Source organism: Phyllostomus hastatus, unplaced genomic scaffold (assembly GCF_019186645.2).
Source record: "Phyllostomus hastatus isolate PE091 unplaced genomic scaffold, TTU_PhHast_1.1 phas_contig_283, whole genome shotgun sequence".
Classification (NCBI taxonomy): domain Eukaryota; kingdom Metazoa; phylum Chordata; class Mammalia; order Chiroptera; family Phyllostomidae; genus Phyllostomus; species Phyllostomus hastatus.
Genome location: NW_025333833.1, coordinates 2,267,284 through 2,289,303, shown reverse-complemented (window position 1 = coordinate 2,289,303; position 22,020 = coordinate 2,267,284). Strand labels below are relative to the sequence as shown.

General features: G+C 68.5%; 1 protein-coding gene across 1 annotated transcript in view; it reads left to right on the top strand.

Annotated features, from left to right (window-relative positions):
* CD247 (CD247 molecule) overlaps positions 1 to 15,633 on the top strand; it is a 59,715-nt gene extending 44,082 nt beyond the window's left edge. The window contains exons 2-8 of the mRNA XM_045838855.1: positions 10,399 to 10,502; positions 11,508 to 11,570; positions 11,949 to 12,029; positions 12,930 to 12,962; positions 13,607 to 13,663; positions 13,913 to 13,954; positions 14,692 to 15,633. Of these exons, the coding sequence (XP_045694811.1) occupies positions 10,399 to 10,502; positions 11,508 to 11,570; positions 11,949 to 12,029; positions 12,930 to 12,962; positions 13,607 to 13,663; positions 13,913 to 13,954; positions 14,692 to 14,757 (446 nt within the window). The 3' untranslated portion in view covers positions 14,758 to 15,633. The remainder of the gene's footprint in view (positions 1 to 10,398; positions 10,503 to 11,507; positions 11,571 to 11,948; positions 12,030 to 12,929; positions 12,963 to 13,606; positions 13,664 to 13,912; positions 13,955 to 14,691) is intronic.
* Positions 15,634 to 22,020: the final 6,387 nt, after the last annotated feature.

The following is a 22,020-nucleotide window of genomic DNA, read 5'->3' as shown; positions in this document are numbered from 1 at the left end:
TGCGGGACAGACAGGGGACAGACGTGGGACAGACACCGGGGCCGAGGGCGGAGGGGCGTCTGGCCCGAAGGCAGTAATGTTCGTGCTGAGCCTTGAAAGGCGAGGAGAAGTTGTCAAGCCGGAGGTCTCCCTGGAAGGGGCGGGGGCTCCTCGGAACGGCCGGAAGCCCCAGGCCAGCCTCTGTTCCGGCATCGACAGGGGTGGCCGCTGGTTCTGCTCCTCCCCCCCCCCCCCCCGCAGGACAGCGCAGGGGAGGGAGCCGGCCTCACCTGGGCTGCGGCGTTGCTCTGCCCTTTTCCCCCGCGGGCCGTCCCGGTCCGTTTGGGGGCTGGGCTTGTTCTCTGCGGGCCCCGCACAGAGGGCTGACGCACGCTTCAGGGTGCCCGGGCCACCCGTGATGACATGTGCACACAGCCCTGTGCAGAGCACAGGACTCCCTAAAGGGCCAGAGCAGCTCGTGGCTCCGCGCCGGGAGCCAAGGGCCCCGAGAGACAGCGCTGAAGCCTCGGGGCGGGGGGGGTGCCTGCGCAGCTCCGGGCCACACGCCGCTGCCACCTCCCTCCCGCTGGTCAGCGCCTCTCACGACCCGGCAGTGCCAGCCCCCGGCCGCTGCAGAGCCGGCCGCTGCAGAGGGTCCTGGGCAGAGGGCTGGGCGTGAAGACCGTGGGGCCGGAGGGGAAAGAACCCGCGGGGATGCTCTCGTTAGTGCAGTTTGAACAGGGCAGGTCCTCGGCGGCCACGGTAGGTGTGACACGATGTCCACGTGGCGTGGCGTGTCCACATGTGGCAGTGAGCACACGGAGGGCCCTGTGTGACCCTCACGGGGGCAGGGCCGAGGGTGGAGGCAGAGCCTGCGGACCCGCCGCTGCCTTCGGAGACTGACTCAGCCACCCGGGGTGGTGCCCAGGCCCCGGGCCAAACCAGGGAGCACCTCCGAGGACGCCGGCCCTGCTGGCGGCCAGGAGGGGCGGCACTGAGACCCTCTCCACGGGGAAACAGCCCATCGGACCTTTTCTGCCCAAGTCCACGTTCTCTGCGCCTGTGCTTTTCCTGAGCACCCGGTCACGGGACCCGTCGGGTCGCAGCGAACCAGAAACGGCAGCAGGCGCCCGGCCCTCAGCCCCTGCTGTCCCCACGGTGGCCTCTCCCCCTGGGCTGGGCGGCACAGGCCACGGCGTGGATGCAGGCGGCCCCGTGGGTCCCGGAGCCCCCTGCAGACATGCCCATCACGGGCACGGGACGCCGTGCTCCATGCTCAGGGCACGCCCGGGACCGCATGCCCTCGGGGCTCCCGAGAGAGAGTGGCAGCTTTGACGACATGTGGGGTCCCCCGTGCAAGAGCAGAGAGACCCCTGTGCTTCCTTCCTGTCGTCTGCAGCGGAAGGAGGGCTGGGGGGCGGGGTGGCCCAGCCCTTGCGCTCGGGTCCCCTGGGCCTTCCGATGAGGAGGCAGAGTCCGGGTGCGTGTGCCCGGTGACCCAGAGCCAGGCGGTCCCCAGTCCCTGTCCCCCCCCCCCACACCAGGCAGGCCCTGGGGCCTCGTGAGGAGACCCTTGAGGAAAAGTCCCTCTGACCCCAGGCCCCCAGCCCGGCTGCGGATCCGCGCCGCCCCCGAGCTCCGGGCCGGCAGACCTGCCCAGCGGGGGGCCGGGGGCGTGCAGTTCGGGGAAGGGGACCGCAAGTGGGGGCGGGCGCACGAGTGTGTGTGAGCAGTGCAGATGGGAGATCTCGGGGGACAGATAACCGGGCCCTGGATGGCAGCCCGACAGGAAACCTCGGGCGAGGAGACAGCTGTGGGACGGAGGGAGGGGCCGCGCGCCGGCAACCGCACCCGGGGGGCGGCGGGGCAGTGCGACAGCCCGGAGCCCACCCCGCTGCGCGGGGGGAGGCACGGCCTGGCCCTCCTGGGGAGGGCCGTCCTCCCTGCGTCTGCTCGGTGACTGGGGGGGCTTCGGTGTGGCTGGGGAGCGGGCTGCAGCCCCTGAGTGCACCCCGGGGGCTGCGACAGGCCGGGCAGGACCCCGCCCGGGTCAGACGGTGGTGGGGGGCCGGAGCGGGGGGCCCGGCGAGCGTGGGCCCCTGTGGAGAAGCCGGAGTCCGCCCCCCTTCCCCACGAGGCAGGGCGCCCTCGGCCTGGGAGACGCACGCAGGCGCCTCTGTGAAATCCCAGCGAGCGGCTCACTCCCTCCGCCTCTGTGAGGCATCTGTGTCGGGTTCAAGGTCAAAACGGCGTTTCCTCCCCACCCCCCTCCCCCCTAACCCAACGGCACAGGGGGGGAGGCCTCGCCCCTGCTGTCCAGGTGTCTGCGGGGCGACAGGCCCACACAGGCACCTACAAGGGTGGGAGGCACGACCCCAGGCTCGGAGTCCCCCCCTCGCCCCCCCCAGGGGGCATCGGGCAAGCCGACTGATGTGCGGGTTTCTGCTGTGGGTGCTGGGGAGCCCCAAGGAGGCACCCTGGACAGCCCGGGGCCGGCAGAGGGTCCCCAGGGGCTGGTGAGGGCTGTGGGGAGCGCCCCGACACCCTCCTGCCCCAGGGTCCCTTGGGGCGCCCGGGCAGGCCTGACTCCCAGAGGCCCCGGCGCTGGCCGGCACGGGGCCCGGGGGGGAGCCTGCCCCGTGTCCCCCCTGCGGCCTGGCGGGACGGCGCCCCGGTGGGGGAAGCGGAAGGAGGTGGGGGGAAGGTCCTGCGTGACGGCTCACACCGCTGAAGGTCGTGCGCTCGCCCGCGGATGTCGGATGTCGGATGTGGACGCGACCGCATTCCCCAACAGCATCCGAGTGAGATTTTCCGGCGTGAGGCGCTCCCAGACCCCACCGGCCGGCACCAGACACGCACGGGGCACAGCCCAGTCCAGGGGGCGCGGCCGGCTGGGGCCGTGTCTGTCCCTCCACTCTGCGCCGCGCCCGGGACGCGTCTCAGACCGCTGGTTTGATGGGGGGGTTCGAGCCCCACCCCCCGTCCAGTCTGGGGAGTTCAGGGCTGTGTGTGCGCTAATGCTCCCCGCGTCCCAAAGGGCACGGCCAGGCGCAGAGTGGGGCGCAGGCACGATTCTCCCGACCTCGGCCCAGGCTCCTCTGCGGAGCGGGGGGCGTTGTTCGTGGGTTCAGCCACCCAGACGGAGGTCGCCACACGCACCCGCGTTCTTGTGATAAAAAAAAAAAAACATCAGACCTGCTGTAACATAGACCGTTTTAGCCAGCTGTGGCGTGCCATTCGGGGGCACGAAGCACATTCGCCCAGTCGGGCGACCGTTAGTCACCACCATCCGTTTCCAGAACCTTCCCACCCTCCCAGCCGCACGCGCCCGCCTTTCTGTGCGTGGACGTCCGCACGGGCGGCCTCCCCACGCCTTGCCTCTCTGCGCACGGACGCCACCCACCGCCCCAGATCCGCCCCGGGGTCTCGGGGACCTGCCCCCAGCAGCGCCCTCCAACGGGAATGCGCCGGCAGGGACCCATCGGCTCCCTGCTGGCAGAAATCTGTGCTTTCTTTTTTCTTCCTTTTTTTCCCCCCGCTCCTGCGGATAACGGTGCACTAAACGTCTCTGGGCTTGTCCGCCTGCGCGCCGCGAGGGTGTCTCTGCAGAGCAGACACGGCCTCCGGGAAACAGCAGAATCCGCCTGGGATTTTCCCAGGAAGGGGGTTAGACCTGGGGCGGATGTCTCTTTTTTAAAAATTCTTTTTTTTTTAAAGATTTTATTTATTTATTTTCAGAGAGGGAAGGGAGGGAGCAAGAGAGAGAGAGAGAGAGAGAGAAACATCAATGTGCAGTTGCTGGGGCTCATGGCCTGCAACCCAGGCATGTTCCCTGACCGGGAATCGAACCTGAGACGCTTTGGTTCGCAGCCCGCACTCAATCCACTGAGCTACACCAGCCAGGGCCAGAATTCTCTTAAATGGGGCTTGAGTTCAGGAGCTGCCACGGGAGGGCCGCGGGCTGCGCTGTGGGGGCAGAGAACAAAGGCCTGGGGAGGCCTGGTGCCCCTGCCAGCCCCGCCGGCAGGCGCCTGGGATCCCGGCTGGGGGTACCGTCACTGCCTGACCTCTGGCTCCTTCATCTGCCAAGCGGGACGGAGGCCGCGTGCGCGGCTCCCGGCAGGCCGCCGGCATCAGGGCCCAGGAACGGGGAAGGGTCTTGCGGACCGACAGTGTGGGGAGCGCGTGTTTGGTGCGGCCCGGATTTTTACAGGCCGACCCCTGGGGTCAAGCCAGGAAGCCACGCATCTGAGCCTCAGGCCGAAGATGGACACACTCGCCCGCTGGCCTCTAGGGGCTGCTGGGAAGGTGGGCGGAGGGCGAGGGGCCCCCTCCCCAGCCGGGGTGACGGCTGACCTGCCCGCCTGTGCCCCACCCGGAGGTGAAGGCCGTGACTCGCACTCGCTCCCGGGCGCCCAGCCCCAGGCCGGCACCGTCTGCCGGATGGACGCCGCGCCGGGCTCCTCCTCCCACGGCCTGCGCCTGCTTCCCGACAGTCCCCAGGGGGCGGCGCTGTGGGGGCTGTTTCGGGAGAGGGCCGCCCCAGCACAGGGCACCAGCAGTGCGGCTTAAACGACGGATACCTCTTTCCTCCCGGCTCAGGTGGCTGAGAGCTGGGAGCCAGGTGGTGGGGGCTCGGGGGGTTGATTCCTTCCGGGGCCTCTCTCCTGGGCCTGCGGACGGCTGTCTCCCCCCGTGTCCTCGAGTGGTCGTCACCGGGCACGTCTGTGGCCTGACCTCTTCTTCTCGTGAGGACAGCGATCGTACGGGGTGGGGCTGCCCCGACCACCTCACCGTTACTTAGTCGCCGCTTCAAAAACTCCGCGTCCAAACAGAGGCACATTTTGAGGTCCTGGGGGTTAGAACGGCAGCCTAGGAATTTTTTTGGGGGGGAGGGGACACAATTCAGCCTGTGACAGAAACACAGGCATGGTGACCGACATGTGCCAGTGAAGGAGTTTGCACCGCTGCCGTGCAAAGAAAACCGCCTTCCGCGTGGAGACCCGGCTCGTTCAGGGGCGCGGCAGGGCTGCACAGGCGCTCTGCTCCATCCGCGTGAGTGCAGCCAGGCTGGGGGGGCCGTGGGGGGGGGCGGTGCTCTGGCCTTGCAGCGTGGCCGGACTCAGGCCGGCCTGTCCTGCAGCCCGAGGACTCCCGGACAAGCCGGTAGCCCAGGGCAACCGGGAGCCCCTGTATTCCGTGGGCTTTACGGGTTTTCCTTTCCTATTCCATGCCCATTTCTCTAAGGACAGGAGTCCGGTGTGTCCCTTGTAAAACAACCACTTCCCATCTTTTCAGAGTGGAACCCGCTGGCGAGGAGGCTGCAACCCCTGTCCCACCTCTGGTCGCCTTCACCCCGCCACCTCCCTGCTGTTCGCACGCACCAGGCCGGCCTCCCCCGGGCCCTCGGCCTCTGCCGCTCTCCCGCCCGCCCTCCCCGCCACCCCCGCCCCCGAGAAAATGCGACCAGATTCCTCGCGGCTTTGGGCTTCCATTGCCCGGCCCACCAGCCACGGACTGCGTCTTTTCGGGTGTTTGCAGACAGTTTGTTCTCCCGCCTCTCTGCACGGCGCCTCTTTGTGCCTTCCGCGGGCTCCCCCTCCGCGCTGCCGGTCCGGGCTCTCATTTTTCCGAGCGCCCGGAACGGACTCGGACCCGTGGGCAGCTTCAGGAACGAAGCCGCCCCTCACAGGACTGTCGACAGCGGCGAGGGCTGGAAGGCAGGGCGTGCCGCCGGTTAGGGGCGGGAGGGGGCGTGACGATGGAGCGCTGGACTGTCGTATAACGCCCAGTAGACGTGGTCTTGTAGGGAGAATGTGTGTGTAGAGTGGCTACAATTTATTTTTAAAAAAACACCTTGAAAGGCAACCTGCCATCACATCCACCGTGGCTGCGTTCGAAGGCCATCTTGTGAGGTGGTTTTGATTTTTCCTACTTGTCTGCACTTTTATATAATGAGTTGATTTACTTGAAAATAAAATACAACCACAGGAAGTTTTATAAAATTATTGCACAAGCCCTGGCTGGGGTGGCTCAGTGGATTGAGCATGGGCTGCAAACCAAAGGGTCACCAGATTGATTCCCAGTCAGGGCACATGTCTGGGTTGCAGGCCAGGTCCCCAGTAGGGGGCCCACAAAAGGTATCCACCCATTGATTGATGTTTCTCTCTTTCTCCCCTTCCCTTTCCCTCTGTCTAAAAATAAATAAATAAAATCTTTTTAAAAGTTATTGCACAAACCACACGTTTAATGGAAATAAAAATACAAGCAGGGAAATATTGGCCCATAGTTCTGCAGAGAGCTCCCTTTACTTGTGTTTCTTTTTTCCCTTGACACTTTTATGTATTGGTATTAGGGGAAGAGAGAAAGAGAGAGAAAGAAACGTTGATTTGTTGTTCCGGGTATTGGTGCTGTCATTGGTTGAGTCTTGCATGTGTCCTCACTGGGGATCGAACCCGCAACCTTGGTGTATCCACAGGATTGCCTGACTGCCTGAGCTCCCTGGCCAGGGCCTGGACAGCGCCCTTTCTGGCCTGGGAACCGTCGTCCGTGGGCATTTGTAGAATCGAACACAAGTATCCGGACTCCACCACGGTGGGGCGGCTGAGGGGACATGGTCCCCGGGGAGCCGTGACTGCGTGGACATGCCCCGCAGGCTGTGGCGATGAAGGGTTCTGGGGGGGGTCCACCTCCGAGGGCCCTGGCCTCACACTCAGTAGCAGCCCAGCTGTCCCTGTTCCGCCAGCCGACGCAGAGTCCTGACGTTGTCTGCTAATATGGTTCGACCCCTGGAGAAGGGAGGACCCCACAGCCTGGGGAGGAGCCCCTTGCCCCAGCCCTGAGGACACCCGAGGACGGGGCCCAGGGGTGTCTGGCCTGGGCGCAGCCCTGGCTCTCAAGCTCGGGCCTGTTATGGACCCCCAGCCTCAGTTTTCCCAGTTGGGAGGCCACGGTCGCTGTAAGGACCGAGGGAGGGAACCCCCACGTGCCTCCCAGCACAAAACGCCCCTCCAAGAGTGGTCAGCACCCCAGTCCGTGGGCCTAGCCTCCGTCTCTGCCCGCCGCAGGGAGCGCTGGCTGCCGACCAGAGCCCTACTGCGTGCGCCCTACTGCGTGCGCTCGGCCAGTGGGCGGGCCTCACCCCCAGCTCGGCGCCCGGAGCGGCTGCCACTGCCTGGCTGGGCACACGTGACTTCCTGTTTTCTGAAGCCTGGGGCGGCAACGTCGTCACCGGTGGTGTCTGAGCCCGGGGTGGAGGCGGGGCGGCGGCGGGATGCTGGCCTCGAGGTGGGGGTGCAAGGGGAGGTGGGGGGCTTGGAGGCTGGCCAGTGCCACCTGCGTGGCGGGCGTTGTGACTGAGAGCGATGCCACGAGGCCCTGTGTGCCGAGCGTGGCCAGCCCATTCCGTGGCAGCGTCCCCGCGGGGGAGGAGGCTTCCCTGTGGCCACACCACTGATCCCGCAGCAGAGCCCTTGGAGAGATCTGCTCTCGCCCGGATCCCGGAGTGCTTCCCGAGCAGGGGAGGGGACAGGAGCCAGGGGGGTGGGAAGGCTGCCCGCGGGAGTGGGAGAGCCTGTGCCCTGTGTGCAGAGGCAGGACCACAGCTGATGGGTGGTGAGCTCCCCGTCACCTGGGGTATTCAAGCAGAGGCTACAGGTGCCAGAGGAGAAATTCTTTCAAGAGGTGCGATGCCCTCTGGGTGGAAGCAACCCCGGACGGAGTGTGGAGACGAAGTGCAGACACGAGCCCTGGTCCCTGCCCGCTGCTGGGGCCCAGAGCCTGCTGGTGGCAGAGAGGGCCACCTGGGGCCAGCGGGCTCAGCAGGTGCCCCTGAGCAGGGCGCTTCCCGCACACTGTCCCCTCATGTCACTGCATAACTAACCACCCCCGAAGTCGGTCTCACTAAACCCCCTTTGCAGAGGGGAGACAAGAGCACCGGGGCAAAGGGGGTGGTCCGGACACAGAGTCAGGAAGAGGCCGGTTCGGAATTGGAATCTTCGTGTTTCTGGCTCTCGGGCCTCTCTGCTCCTTGATCCTCAGGCCCATCCCCCCCTCCCCAGCACAGGCGCTGCTGGGCCCGGCAGAGGGAGGTCCCGACCCCCCACCCTGGGCACAGCACACCTGTCACTGACCACAAAACGAAGCTGCTCTTCGGACAGAAAAAGGACAACCGGCCCCCATCACTCATCTCTGGGGGGGCACCCAGTTCCCCTCCCCCACCGCGCCGTTCTGCACACCCCGAGGGAACGTTGCTTCTTATTTGTTCTGAATTTACTGTCCAGGAAGTTTTCTGTGCTCATTTCATGTGACAGGCAGCCAAGCAATATTTCTCCCAGTCCTCCCTCTGAGTCCCGGCTGCCCCCATAATTCGCGGCGGGCACAGCCTCTCCCGTCCTGAGAGGGGCAACCACCCGCCTTTGGTGGCCTCTGCAGGGAGGGGGCGGCTTCTCCCCGGAGAACCCCACCGCGCCTGGCTGCCTGGCGGCTGTCTGCCCTGCCCAGCGCGCAGCGCGCGCCAAGGTGGGGGCAGGAGGATGGGCGGATGGAGAGGAGGCAGCCCCCTCCCCCTCTCATCTGCAGCACTAACGGGGGGGGGGGTGTGGAGGGGCGCCAGACCTCCTGACCCGCTCGTGTTTTGTCTGTGGAGAGCTTTGCAGGACCCGGGCCCCTGCCCTGAACGTCCACGAGGGGCACAGCGCTGGACCGGCCCCACCGGGCAGACGCTGGGGGCAGGGGTGGGCCGCACTGGAGGCGGGGCGGGAAGGACCCGGGCGGGAGGCGGGGAGGCAGGTGAGTCTGGGCCCCGGTATGGCCTCGACCAGGGGTCTGGGCTTCGCTCACAGGAAAGGGGTCGCCAGTGGCTTCTGGGCAGGAACTTCGGGGAGTTTACAAGGCTGCCAGCTGCCCTGGCCGGAGGGTCCTGAATTAGGGAGGGGTCAAAGGTTGGAGGACAGAGCGATTCAGGCGGCGGGGTGCGGCTCCGGGGGCGGCCTGCGGGAGGGACCGGCATCGCCCCTGTGAAGAGGGGGCAGGGCCCCGCGGAGGAGGGAAGTGGGGGGCGGGGGACGCCCCCCCGGGGCACCTCAGGCGGCCCCCCACTGGCTGTGTGCGCTGCTGGGTGACCCTGAAGTTCTCTGGGCCTCAGTCCCCGTGGGGTGCTGCTGCATTCAAGTGGGTCTGGCACAGAGTAAACCCGCGAGAAATGTTACCGTTTCCACCACGAGAAGCCGCCGAAGAGGGTGAAGAACTTGCCCCGTCACAGTCAGTAGGGATAAGACGGCGGCGCTCCAGGGCACAGCAGCCACTCCCGCAGCGGCCGCCAGAGGGCGCCCCGGCCTCGGGACCGGCCGCCGCCCGGCGCACCTGGCACTTGCGCGCGGGTCACACCGGGCTGAGTGGAGTGGCGACGGCCAGAGGCTGCGCCCCGTGGTGCGGGGGAGTCGCCGCCCACGTCCCTGGTAGGAAGGACCGTCTAGGCTCCAGTCCGCGCCCCCTCGCTCACAGCTCCGTGAGCTCTCACGTACAGTCTCACTTTCCTTTAACCTGAATGTCCACGGTGCCCCGCCCCCAGCCGCCCTGCACTCCCGCGACCGCACAGGGTTGGTGTGGGACGGGCCCGCAGGGACTCGCAGAGGGGCCTCTGAGCGGCTCCTCCGCGTGGCTGCCTCGGTTGGTCACCAGATGGCGGTGGGCGTGCAGGGACGGAAAGGGAGAGACCGTGCAGAGGGCACGGCGGCAACAGTCAGGGACCGGGGGTGTGTCCTGGCGCGTGGCGCGGGGCTGAGGCCTCGAACCACCACTGTGAGCAGGAGCCCGGACGTCCGGGTGGGGGCGCCCCCAGGGTTCCTCGCTCTGCTGCTCATGAGACCGCTGGGCCGGGGAGGGGAGCCAGCACCGGACCCCACTGCCCTGGGGGCGGTGGGGGTCGAGGGGGGTCTGCTTGGTCCCTGGCACCAGGGGCGCCAGAGTCAGGGCGGGAGGAGAGTCACCCAGATCCTGGAAGCTCCAGTGAAGGCAGAGGCTGGAGTGCCCTCGTCTGATCTTCGGTCCTGTCCTGTCCCTGCGGGGTGGGGGAGGGGGCTCAGGGAGCCACACCCCTACACTGAGGGGGCGCCGCTCATCCGCACGCCAGCGCGCAGAGGCTTCCAGAGTCCGTGGTGCACGTGGGGCTCCGGCACAGCCGTCCGTGGCGCCCAGGCAGCTGTCCTGCGCATGTGGACGGCTTCCCTTGCCCCCCACCCCCCATTTCCACCTTCCTCCCGGCTCTGTGGCCCCACCAGGTGTCACAGTGCTACGGGGACAGGTGAGGTTTCCCCAGAAGCTGGTCCAAGGGGGTGGGAGGGGGTCTGGGGTCAGAGAGGGGCTGGGGACACGCCTGTCACCGGGGGCCTGGCTAACGGGTCTCTTCTCCTGGCGCAGACGCACAGAGCTTCGGCCTGCTGGACCCCAAACTGTGCTACCTGTTGGATGGGATCCTCTTCATCTACGGCATCATCATCACCGCCCTGTTCCTGAGGGCCAAGGTGGGCGCCCCTGACTCTGGGGGAGGGCGTGGGCCCCCCTCGGTGGATGTTCACAGGGGCCTTGGTCTCGCAAAGTCTCCGGGCCTGGGTCGTGCCTATGGCTTGGCGCCCACGGCCGAGCCGGGGCCAGCCCAGCGGGCACACTGGGTGGGCCGGGGAGGTGGGCAGGGACCCGGGTACTGGCCAGTGTCGTGAGGAGCGTGGGCACGTGACACCAAGGTGTGGGGGGCGGGGAGGCAGGAACTGCTGGAAGGAAATGGCCTTAACTTCGGTCTCTCCCCCAGTCCGCTGTCCATCTGCCCGCGCAGGCCCCTGGCGGGAAGTGGGAGGTTTGCCCACTCCCCCCACCCGGGGCTTCCGTGAGCCTCACAGGGCCTGGGCTCCTTGGAGGGGCGGGGGCGGCCCTGGTGGGCGGAGGACGGGGGAGGTCTGGTGGGGAAGGGGGTTCCAGCCCCATTGTCACTGCAGCACCCCACCTCAGGCTGTTTGGGAGTTGAGACCTGGATATTGTATTGGAAAAGCAGAGCTGTGCGCTCTTCCTTTTTAACGCCGGAATGGGCCGCCCCGGGTCCCTCCGGTGGGCCCCCTGGCTCTGGCCGGCGGGGCCTGGCAGAGTCTCCGGCTGAGCGGGGAGCAGGAAAGGGGCGGCTCGCGTGCGCCCTGCGCAGGTCCTCGGGGCCCTCCGCCAGCGCCAGGCGGGAGGCGCGCGGCACAGGAGCGGGACCTCGCGCAGCCGTGGGCCACCGTGGGGCTGTCCTCCGAGGTGCTGGGAGAAAGGGCCTGAGGATCTTCTGCGGGACCGGACCTGGGGAGGGCACTGCCCGGGGCGGCCTGAAGCCCCCGGGGCCAGCGCAGCGCTGCTCGTACCCCCGGGGGGGGTGGGGCGGGGCGGGGTGGGGGGGTCCGGGAGCAGGGGGCTCAGACCCGGCTACCAGGCGGGAGCGAGGCAGTGGGCGGTGGCGGCCCCGCTGGGGCACTCACGCTGTGCTGTCCCCTCTCTTCCAGTTCAGCCACAGCACGGACGCTGCGGCGCAGGCGCAGGCGCAGGGCCCGGGTCAGCTCTACAACGTGAGTCCGCTCGGCCGCGCAGGCACGGCCGGCAGGGAGGAGGGGCGTCCTCCGCTGCACCCCGGAAAACCCGGGCGGTAACGCACCTGCGTCGGGGGGCACTGCGGGGCCGACAGGCTCTCAGGACCCGGTGCCGGAAAGGCCGGCTCCACGCGGCGCGGGTGCACACAAGGCCGGGCTGGCGGGCTCCTCCCATGCGGGGGACCCGGCGCAGCCGAACTGACCCCACCCCCACCGGTGGTAACATGACCCCGAGGGGTGCTCTGAGATGCTGGGACCCAAGGGACCAGTTACCACCACCCCCAGTCCCTGCTGCCCTGTCTGAGAGCCCCCAGGGACCCCGGAGGGACCCCCGCCCCTGACACGCCCCTGTTTCAGGAGCTCAACCTGGGCCGGAGAGAGGAGTACGACATGTTGGATAAGAGACGCGGCCGGGACCCCGAGATGGGAGGAAAACAGGTAGGACTTTCCTCACTCCGCCCGTGCCAGTGTGCGCGTTGGGGGGGGGGGACCCTTCAGAGCCACCAGCACTCAGGGTCACTGCCCCAGACCCTGCCTGCAAGGGGCCTGGGCCCGGGACAGCTGGAGGCCCCTCTCCAGCTGCCCCCAGGCCCGCCCCGCGGGCCGCATCAGTGCGCCCACGGGTGAGAGCAGCACCGCCCTCCTGCCCAAGCTCCCCGCGTCCCCAGACTGCCCCCCCGGGCCCCTGAGATGCGCTCACAGTGGCACCGCCTGCCCCAGGGGGACAGACCAAGGAAGCCATGCGGGAAGGGGTGCCGGGTGCCCCTGAGAGTGGGTCGTCGGGTGGCTCTGTCCCCCCCGCTGTGCCCAGGCAGCAGCTGGCTGAAGCCAGGATCCTCCTGTCTGACACCACCTGGGACCCGACGTCCCCCCAGCACCACCCCCACCTGAGCTCTGTGTGGGGTGCGCTGTTGTGAGAGAGAATGGGGGGACCCCGTCCATCTCCTTGACGCCCCGCCCCCGAACCTCAGCCCTTCCCTCCTTACCTGGACCCGGAGGGGTGAGCGAGCCGATGCGGAGGTCAGGGGGTCCGCTGAGCAGCCGCCGGCCGCGCTCCCAGCGGGGGCACTTGGTGTTTTTCCCCTTCGGCGAGGCCTCGCTTGTGAGCTTGTGCCGCAAGGGCCAGCACGTCCGCCAGGGGGCCTGCCCGGGCGCGGCTGCGCTGTGTGCAGGGGCCTGTGAGGGGCGGGCGCCGGGGGGCGCAGGGCACGCCGCCCCGCTGTGAGGGGCCCAGCGTGCGGGGACCAGGCTGCGGGCCCCACAGAGGGCAGGGGTGGGCGGGGCAGCTGTCCCTGGCGGGAGGGTCCCACACCTGACCTTGCCTGTCTCCGCCCGCAGAGGAGGAAGAACCCGCAGGATGGCGTCTACAACGTGAGTGGGGCTGCGGGAGGGTCCCCTCCTGCCACCCCCCGGGCCTCCTGTCCCTCAGCCCCAGCCCAGGCGGCAGGTCCCGGGGGCAGTGGGGACAGTGGGGCCCCGCAGGTCAGGCTGGGCGGGCCTCCGAGGGCTCCCGTTCCCCCCCCCCCGCCGTGTGGCCCTCCATGCCCTCCACGCCCTCCACGGGGAAGCCGACCTCACCATCCCGGTGGGCCCGACGCTGCTCACAGGCGTCTCGGCCTGGGCCTGGGTCTGCCGAGACGCCGGGCCGGGCGGCGGGGGGTGGGGCCTGTGAAGAGGCGCCCCGCCCCCTCTGCAGGGGGTTGGCCACGTGCTCAGACGCATGTTTCTGGGCCCGGGGAGCCCCGCGTGGTCCGCGTCCGTGTCCTTTGGGCAGAACGCCGCATCGGTCCTCCCCAGCCTCGGCGGAGCTGCTCAGCTCCGGGCAGCGGGCTGGCGGCCAGAGCCCCCGAGGGCGGCGGCGGAGGAGGAGGAGGAGGAGGAGGGTGGGCGGGAGCTGGCTCCCGGCAGACGACGTGTGAATAAGGACCCCCCAACTCGGGAACCGAGAGGCCTGGAGTTGGAGGGGCCCCGAGTCTGCCGCGGTGGGGGACCCGTGTCCCGTGCTCCCCCTCCAGGCGCTGCAGCGGGAGAAGATGGCGGAGGCCTACAGCGAGATCGGGACGAAGGCCGAGGTGGGTGCCGCTCGCTCTCAAACCCGAGGACTGGGGGGCGGGGCCGTGCTCGGCGAGGAGCCTCCCGGTCTCCCCCGCCCCCGCCTGCCGTGGGCCTCCGTCCCGCCATCCACGCCGCCTGCTGAAGCCACGTGGTGACCAGGGGGGCGGAGGTTAACCCGCTCCGCCCCACGCGGCTCTCTGGGCCCTCCAGGGGGCGGAAACCGAGGCCCGCGGCCTGACCCGCCCCCTCTCTCGTCTCCCCCGCAGAACCAGCGCCGCAGGGGCAAGGGGCACGACGGCCTCTACCAGGTAAGGGCGCCACCTGGCCAGGGTGTGGTCAGGCTCCCACACGCTCTCGCCAACAACCGGGCAGGGCGAGCGGCAGGGGGCCGGGGTGGGGGTGCTGGGGTCCCATTATTCAGGCACCTGGCAGGGTTCCCCCCGCGGGCTGGGGGCGTCCTGGGCTCTGACCCCTGGAGCCAAGCAGCTGCTGCCTGGGGCGGTGCCATCCAGCCCCCCCGCCACCACCCGGCTGTGAGGCCCCCCTCCACAGCCCAGCCCCCCCCACCCCCCCGCCGCAGACCCAGGAGGACCGTGGGAAGAGCGGGGAGGCTGGAGGGAGAACATCACGGACAGTGACGAGTTTGAAAAGGAAGTGCAGCAGGGAGGTGGCTGGTTTATGCGAGTCAGGGGCGATGACTAGGCACATGTCAGTCACCCCAGGGGTCTCCTCTCCCCGCTGGCTGCCCTGGCCAGGTCCCAGCTCCAGCCCCCCACTGACTCCAACCAGGTGGGCTGGCCCCAGTCACCGCGATGTCACGGGGGCCCCGGGACGTGGCTGAGACCAGCCCGCCTGTGGCCTGGGACGAGGCGGCAGCGGCTGGCTGGGCGCGGCGGGGTTCCCCAGGAGAGGAGCTGCCCCCGGCCCTGCCCAGCAGGGACGCCGCCGTCCCCGCCCCCCCGCACGAGGGGCCGTTCCCCGGGCCCCTGGGCGTGGGTGGACGCTTCCTGCTGGCCCACTATCTCCTCCGACCTCCCGTCCCCAGGGGCTCAGCTCGGCCACCAAGGACACCTACGACGCCCTGCACATGCAGGCGCTGCCCCCGCGCTAGTGGCTGGCGGGCGCACACTCCCAGGCCCGCCCTGCAGACGCCGAGATTGTAAGGCCCAGGACACACCGCGCACGCCCCGGCTCGCCCGCACCTCACCGCCGCAGCCGACCTCCCCCGTGACGACCGTCGGGTCCCTCGCCGTCCCAGGCCTTCCTGCGCCGGACGCCGCCGGCGCGCCGTGGGGGAGAGCGCCCTGGCTGCGGCCTGTCCTCCGGGAGCCCAGGGGTCCTTGGCCTTCTGTCCGGGCACTGTGGCCCTGGTGGAGGGGGGGAGGGGTGCTGGGGAGGGCGGGCTCAGCCCCCTGCCGAGCTGTGCGGTTAAGCCCCGGCGGAGCCCCACACGCCCGCACCCGCCGCCGAACAGTCTGTACCGTGCTGTCCATTTGCGCTGCTGTAAATCTGGCTTCTGTCGTCGGCCGCCTGCCCCCCCCCAGCCCTGCTCAGCAGCTCGTGACAGGGCCCGGAGGCCACAGCCCCCTGCGAAGGTCTGGCCAAAGGGCCAGGCCGGCCGTGGGGAGGCTCCGGAGCCCGGCCTCCCCCAGCCAGCGCCCCTCCCACGCGGTGGTCTGGGGCTAGACGCCCGGGGCCCTGCACGGGGGAGCGTGCCGGGGGCCGGCTGGAGTAAACGCCCGTGGCAGCGCCGAGCATGACCCAGCGGGGAGGCGGCCGGGTGCATCCTGGGCACCGGTGCCCTTCGCCCCGAGTGCAGGGCACACCCACACCCGTGCAGGCCTGCAGGGGAGAGTCCACAGTGCCTGGACCCACGGAGACGCCAGGGGAGGGGGGCCGACGGACGCCTGTCTGCTGGGCCGGGTTGAACCTCTGCCGGTTTGCTAAAGCCGCCTGTCTGCCCAATAAATGCTTTGGTGACATCGCCGCTTCAGGCTGAGCTTTATTATTTCGGCAGTCAGTCCCCAGGGGGCCAGCCTGCCCCCAGCTGGGGGGGGCGGGGCGCAGATGGAGAGGGGCCCTGGGGGCAGGGCGCCGGCCATAGGGTGTGAGACCGGCCTGAGGGGCTGCCCGCCCTCAGGCGCTGGGGACACGCAGCGCTGCCTGCACCTCGGAGGGTGTCGGGGAGGGAGGGACAGGGGACAGTGCGGGTGACGCAGCACAGGCCTCAGGCCACAGGGACTGGGAGGACGGGGGAGGACGGGGGCAGGAGGCCTGCCCCCGCAGGCAGCCCCTCCTCTCCGGGCAGTGGCTGTGGGTGGGGTCTGACTCGCCAGCCCACCCGCGGGTGCCGTGCCTGGGAGAGGCTCTGGGGTCGGCCTTCGCTCGTTCGCAGCAGCATCTGGTCAGGGCTGCTGGTGGTCCACGTCGGGGACCCCGACGGGAGCTGCGCGCGCTGCCAGTGGGTGCACCCGTCATCACGGCTCCCCCAGCTCCTCTGTCCCAGCCCCCAGCGAGCCACCGGGGAAGGGAGAGAAGCTTCGGGAACCGTCACGGGGCTGGGGACTTACTAACGTTCTGTCCCCGATGTCAGCCCCGTCCCCTGAAAGGACGCAGCGCCCTCAGCAGCGTCAGGACACTGGGGGCCGGGTGGGTGAGGGCGGGGGCCAGGGAGCGCGGAGGGGCCGGGAGGGCTGGCACGGGGCGACCCCCGAGGGGCAGGGAGACCTCAGACCCCCGCTTCGCCCACCGGAGCTCGCTGGGCCGCCAGCAGCCTCCCGCGGCCCCGCCGCGTCTGCTACTCACGGGCTTCCTGAAGGCAGGCACGGCCCGCCCGCCGGTCGGGCCGGGGAGGCCTCACACCGTGCCGGTTCCCAGGTCCGCGGAGCCGGGCGCCCGGCACGGCCTGCGTGACGCGCGCGAGTCTGATCCACCGCGTCAAGGATCTGGAGACAAAGTCGGGGGGTGGGGGTGGGGCAGGGGGAGGGGGGCACACGCAGGGTGACCTCGGAGAGAGACACCCCGGGAAGGAGGGGACGGAGTGACGTGCTGACAGACGGAGCCCCAGAGCCAGGGTGGGAGGGGCCCTCGTGTCTGGAGAGGAGAGGTGGCGACAAGAGCGCTCCCCTCTCGTGGGCAGGTCACGGGGTCCGCAGGCCGCTGCAAGTGGGTCAGGACACGCCCACCTTCTGCAGGGGCCCTCTCCCCTCCCCACCTGAGGGTGTGACCAGTGGGGGCTTTGCCTGCCAAGTCCCTGTCACCCTGGTGAGCACCCCACCGTCTCTACCGAACAGGATTCCCGCCCAGAACTTGGAAGAGTTGTCAGGGAATGAGGTCACCCACCGAACTGCGAGCTGTAAATATGGGAAGTGGGGCTGGAGAAGGGTGGGCAGAGGGCCCCCCCCACAGAGCCTGACGGCTGGCAGCCCCCCTAACTCGCGGAGTGTGTACACCACGTCCGGGGGCCACGGCAGCACGGAGACACTGCGTGCCGAGCGGAACCGGCACGAGGGCTCCGCTGGGTGCCCTTGGGCAGGGGACCGGGGGCCGGACGGGCCGGGGGGCATGCGCAGAGCAGCTGAAACAGTGACACTGGCAAAGCCGGGTTCAGTGTCAGTTCTGGGGTCAAGTCCCCAGGGAAAGGGGTCTTCGGAGAGCTCCCTCGCGGGGCCCGTCAGGGGCCTGCTGTGTGATGGCAGCGAGCCCTGGGGTCTGAAAAGCCCCCTCCTGCTGGCTCCTGCCCCCCGGCACTCGGGCAGGGGGGGGGGTGCAGCACCCAGGTCTGGACCCAGCACTGTCAAAGAAACTCAAGACAACGTGGAAACACTTGGAAAACGGTTTAATGATGTTTTACAACAGAAATGAACTGTACAGTTACAGTCGGGCTTCATATATATATAAAAATTACAGCAGACACACACACTACACAGAACCCGGCCTTTCCTGCGACCCGCTGCCGCCCACACAGCCTCTCCCGGGCCCGCAGCCCCTCGGCAGCCTGGGGACGGGGGGTCCCAGGAAGGGAACTTTTAAGGAGACAGCACCACTCATCCCTACCTGCCCCCCGACTCCTCAGGCCTGGGGAGGAGTCAGTGAAGCCCTCCAAGCAAGAAGCTGCTTGTGTTTCCGGGGGGACCCAGATAACAAAACTCCCGATTCCAAGTTACCAGATGGTTTTTGTCAAATATCCCCCCGGGGGAAACAGCTGCTGGGGTGTGGCGGGGGTGCAGTGGGGGCTGCACGACAGCCGCCCGGACAGCAAAGTCACTCTGGGGGAGACGGGAAGGAGTCCCGGCCCGGGGCTCGGGGACTGCCGCCGCCCCGGGGCAGCTGCAGGGCAGCGCCGGGGAGAACCGTTCCCGCCGCAGCACCGGGAGTCTCCACGCGGGGCACTCCCGCTCACATTGTCAAGTCCAGCACGGGCAACCGGGAGGCCCGGGGCCGCCCCGCCCCGCGTCCTTCCCCGGACGACAGTGGGAAGACACCCCTGAATCGACATTTGAAAAAAGAGCGAGAAGAGAAACAGGCGGGAAGCCGTTCAGAGGCGGAGAGAAGGGAAGCACCCTCACGCCCTGCGTCGTGAACCGAGTGGAGCCGGCGGGGGCGGGGCAGGAATCAGCGGACGGCACTCCAGGTTGAACGGTGGAAGTTTATTACTGAACAGTAAGTACACTCAGAGGCTTTCATTGTCTTTGTTACCGCGAACACCCAGGCAGTGAAAACTGTTAGGTTAATACATACATAGACACACCCCGAACATACAAAAATACTATTATTTCAAACTACTAAGAATAGGACAGTTCAGTTACCTCCATGCTATGACTTTACACTAAACAAAGGACAAGTTAACGACATTTTTTTAATATCCCAGAAATATACCAAAATATACATCTAAGCTTTGGAATCACTGAGGTTAGACTAATGCGAGTGCTGGGTAATCGTACTTAACACGCGAGTCTAAGGTTCTGCAGGACAGAAATCATCTTTGGTATTTGCATCAGACTAACGTTACTTATTAACATTTGGATTTTGCTTTGGGATAGAGCTTGTATGACCCTAGAACCAACCCCCCCATCAACCGAGAGTAAAAAGGTCTGTGTAAAAAGCCCCTTCGCTTGCACCCCCCGCCCCCCGGTAAAAAGCCGCAGGCGTCCACCCAGCACAGACGGTCGTGACGACGATGCATAGTTGCACGGTGCAGAGAGGGGACCAGCCACGCGGGGAGATGACAGCTCAGCGGTCGCCTGCCCGCTTCTCACACCCGGGGTGGCCGCCTCCGAGTGTCCCGGGGAGGGACAGGGACAGAAGGGTCCGGGGCCATGGGCGCACGCCCGGCCAGCGCCTAGAGGTTAGCACCCAGCGGGGCGGCCAGGCCTGCGCCGGAGCCCCCAGCCCACCCCTCAACTCTGTGGAGCCCTGGGGCCGCCTCGCCGGCCCTGCCCGTCCCGGGCCCGGCCCTGCCGTGGCCGTGGCAGGTGTGGGTGGACGGCCACGTGGTGGGTTTGTCTGCTGAAATGCCAGTCTGCTCCACGGCGGGTCACGAGTGGGCCGGGGCCCGAGCGCGCACCTCTGCAAACCCGATGGGGAGGGCAGACGCCGGCCGGCCCTGTTGCGCCGCGGGCCAGGACGCCATGGGCCGGGCCGGCACCGGGGACTGCCCTTCTCTTTGGTTTTTGGTTTGTTTTGAGTTTATACAATCATTAAGAAATCTTTGGTTTTGGCTGGAAATTTAAAAAACAAAACAAAACCAAACAAAGAAACCGCCCTCCCTGGCGAACGGCGGCGGCGCTCTCCGACGCGGAGTGGGGGCCGAGGCTGGGCTACATTCAAAGGAAAGGTGGCCGGGCGTGGGGCGCGGCTCCCGGGAGCCATGGACGCGAGATTGTCAACTCATAACGACGACAACAACGACAACTTAAACGTTTGGGTCTCTTTCGGCCACGTCAGAGGGACGACGGGAGACGTGTGTGCGGCGTCGGCGCCCGGGGGCCTCTTTGGTGCGGTCCCTCCCACCCGAGGTCCGAAATGCGGCGGAGCAGGAAGGCGAGGGCGGGAGCCGGTGTGTGGCCAGCGGTCGGGAAGGGGGCATGGCTGGCCAGCCCCCGAAGGCGGTGGGGGCAGCAGGTGTACACCTGTGCAGACCCCCTGCAACGAAGAGGAACGGAAGATTGCAATTTGCCCTCAGTTTGCAGTAGCTTTCAAGCAGCGACATTCAGAGGCGTTGGGAGGGCCCACCCCAGGCCGCAGGTCCCGCGGGGCTACCGGCCAGAGCGCGGCAGGACTCCAGGAGGGAGGGCGGGCTTGGCAGCGCCGCGGGGTTCAGGGGAGGCCGCAGCGAGCCTCCCGGTCACGAGTTGGAATGGGGTTCGCGGCGGCGCTGGGCTGCGGTGGGGAGAGGCCCGCACTCCCTCGCCCAGCCTCTGCCGCCACCACGGCACGGGGGCGGGTGGACTGCCTGCCGGAGGGTGAGGGGCGCACACAGGCCCGTCCCCCAGAGGTAAGGGCTGCGAGGCCGCCCGTCTCCGGCTCGCAGCCCGCGGGGTGCAGGGCACCCCGGAACGAGACAGGGCACCTGGCCCGCCGCAGGCCTGTCCCTCGCTAACGAAACCGCCACCCTCCAGGAGCGCACGGGTTTCCTGCCACGTGGCCCCCCCAGAGGTGCAGGGGCCTGGGGGCACACGGTCCTGCCCACGCCCGGCTCTGCCCTGCCCCTCCGAGGCCCCGGCTGTGCAGAAGCAACACCTCACTCCCAACAGCACCGTGACCGGCCATCTGCCTGCGGGCTTCGGGGCGCACTGTCTGGACTCGGGGTCCCTCAGCAGCACCCCGCTGAGCACAGCGACGCACAAGAAAGCCAGGGGGACATTACAGAAGACCTCGACGTCTCTTCACGGGGACCCGGGTCTGGGGTCCGAGCCCTCTGAGAGCACCGCGCCCCACGTCAGAGCCGGAAGGCGGTGCGGGACGGCCTCAGGGACCCAGAGGGCGGCAGAGGGCACGCGCCCTCTCCGGGCCCAGGGTCTCACTCTGCAACTGAAGTGGTGTCCACTGAGCACGCCGGGTCCCCCCGGCCCCGTTTCCAGTGCTCCTTCCACCCGCCACGCCCCACGGCCCGCCCACGGGTCTGCTCCGGGGTCTGGGGAGTTGCATGGCGTGGACACGCTTCCACGTCACGGACACGCTTCCATGTCGCGAACAGGCCTGTCAGAGAGGCTCCCGTGGAGCCCCCAGCCCCCAGCCCTGCACGAGCACTAGAAGAGCGGCACATGTCCTGCCCCTCTCCCCCCCTCTGGGCCCCAGCAACGGCGCCCGCACAGCGAGCTCCTCGACCCCGGAGCCCGGAACGGCGCCCGGGAGAGCCAAGGGTGGGCGGCCCGTGGTTCCCACGTCGCCCTGCTCTTGAGAATGCTCGTCCCCACGAGCGACGGAACAGAGGTAGTGCGCCAAGATGCCGCCCGGACTCAGCGCCCCCTGCTGCCCCAGCTCCACAAACGCCAGATGAAGGGAAATGAAGACTCCGCCCCCCCCACGACCCCCCACCATGCCGGGAACCACACGGCGCCCTGAGCAGCCCTGCCTGTCCCGCAGACCAGCAGAGGGGATGAAGGACGCTCCTCCAGAGCCGGACGGCCACCAAGGCTCCCTCCGAACTCGGGGAAGGGCGGGGGGGGGACGAGAGGGAAGCAGCTCCAGATGTCAGCTGTCCGCTCCTCACCCGCTGCCGGTCCAGGAAGCGTGCGGACAGGCAAGGACCGGCAGTGTCCGTGGCAGCCACACCGGGCCCCTGGCGTCCCGTGGGCTTCTGCGTCCCTGTGCACACGGCCCTCCGGGGACACACCCGGGGCGCCGAGCTAGCCTGCCTGCAGCTGGGGCCGGGAGTCTCTTCGCTGTCCCTGAACGCGCACCTCCCCGCAGAGAACGGCAGCACACTCCTCGGCCCTCTCACCTCTCACCTCTGGGGGGCGGGAGCAGGTCGGCAGCCACCTCCCGGTCTGGCGTTCTCCGCCTGCGCTTCTGGTGTGGGCAGACGGCCTCGGCACGAGCAGAGGGGAGAGGAGCCCGGGTTCGCGGGGCGGGCTGCGCGCACAGGGTCCAGCGACCGGACGCCGGGCAGGAGAAGGGCCCGCCCCACGCCCCCCCCCCCAGCCCTCCTCTCCGCGCTCGGAGGGGCACGCCCGGCCGCGCCCGGCCGCTCGCACGGGGGCACCTCTGCCCACGTGTCTGCTGCACGGGGTGGGGGGGGGGGCGTGGCTGAGAGCCCTTAGCAGAGGCTGGCAAGGTCAGTCTGGGGGCACAGGCAGGCACAGCGAGGGACACTGACACCCAAGGGCACCCTGCACCCGCTGGGCGACCCGGTCGGGGGGCAGCGCCACCT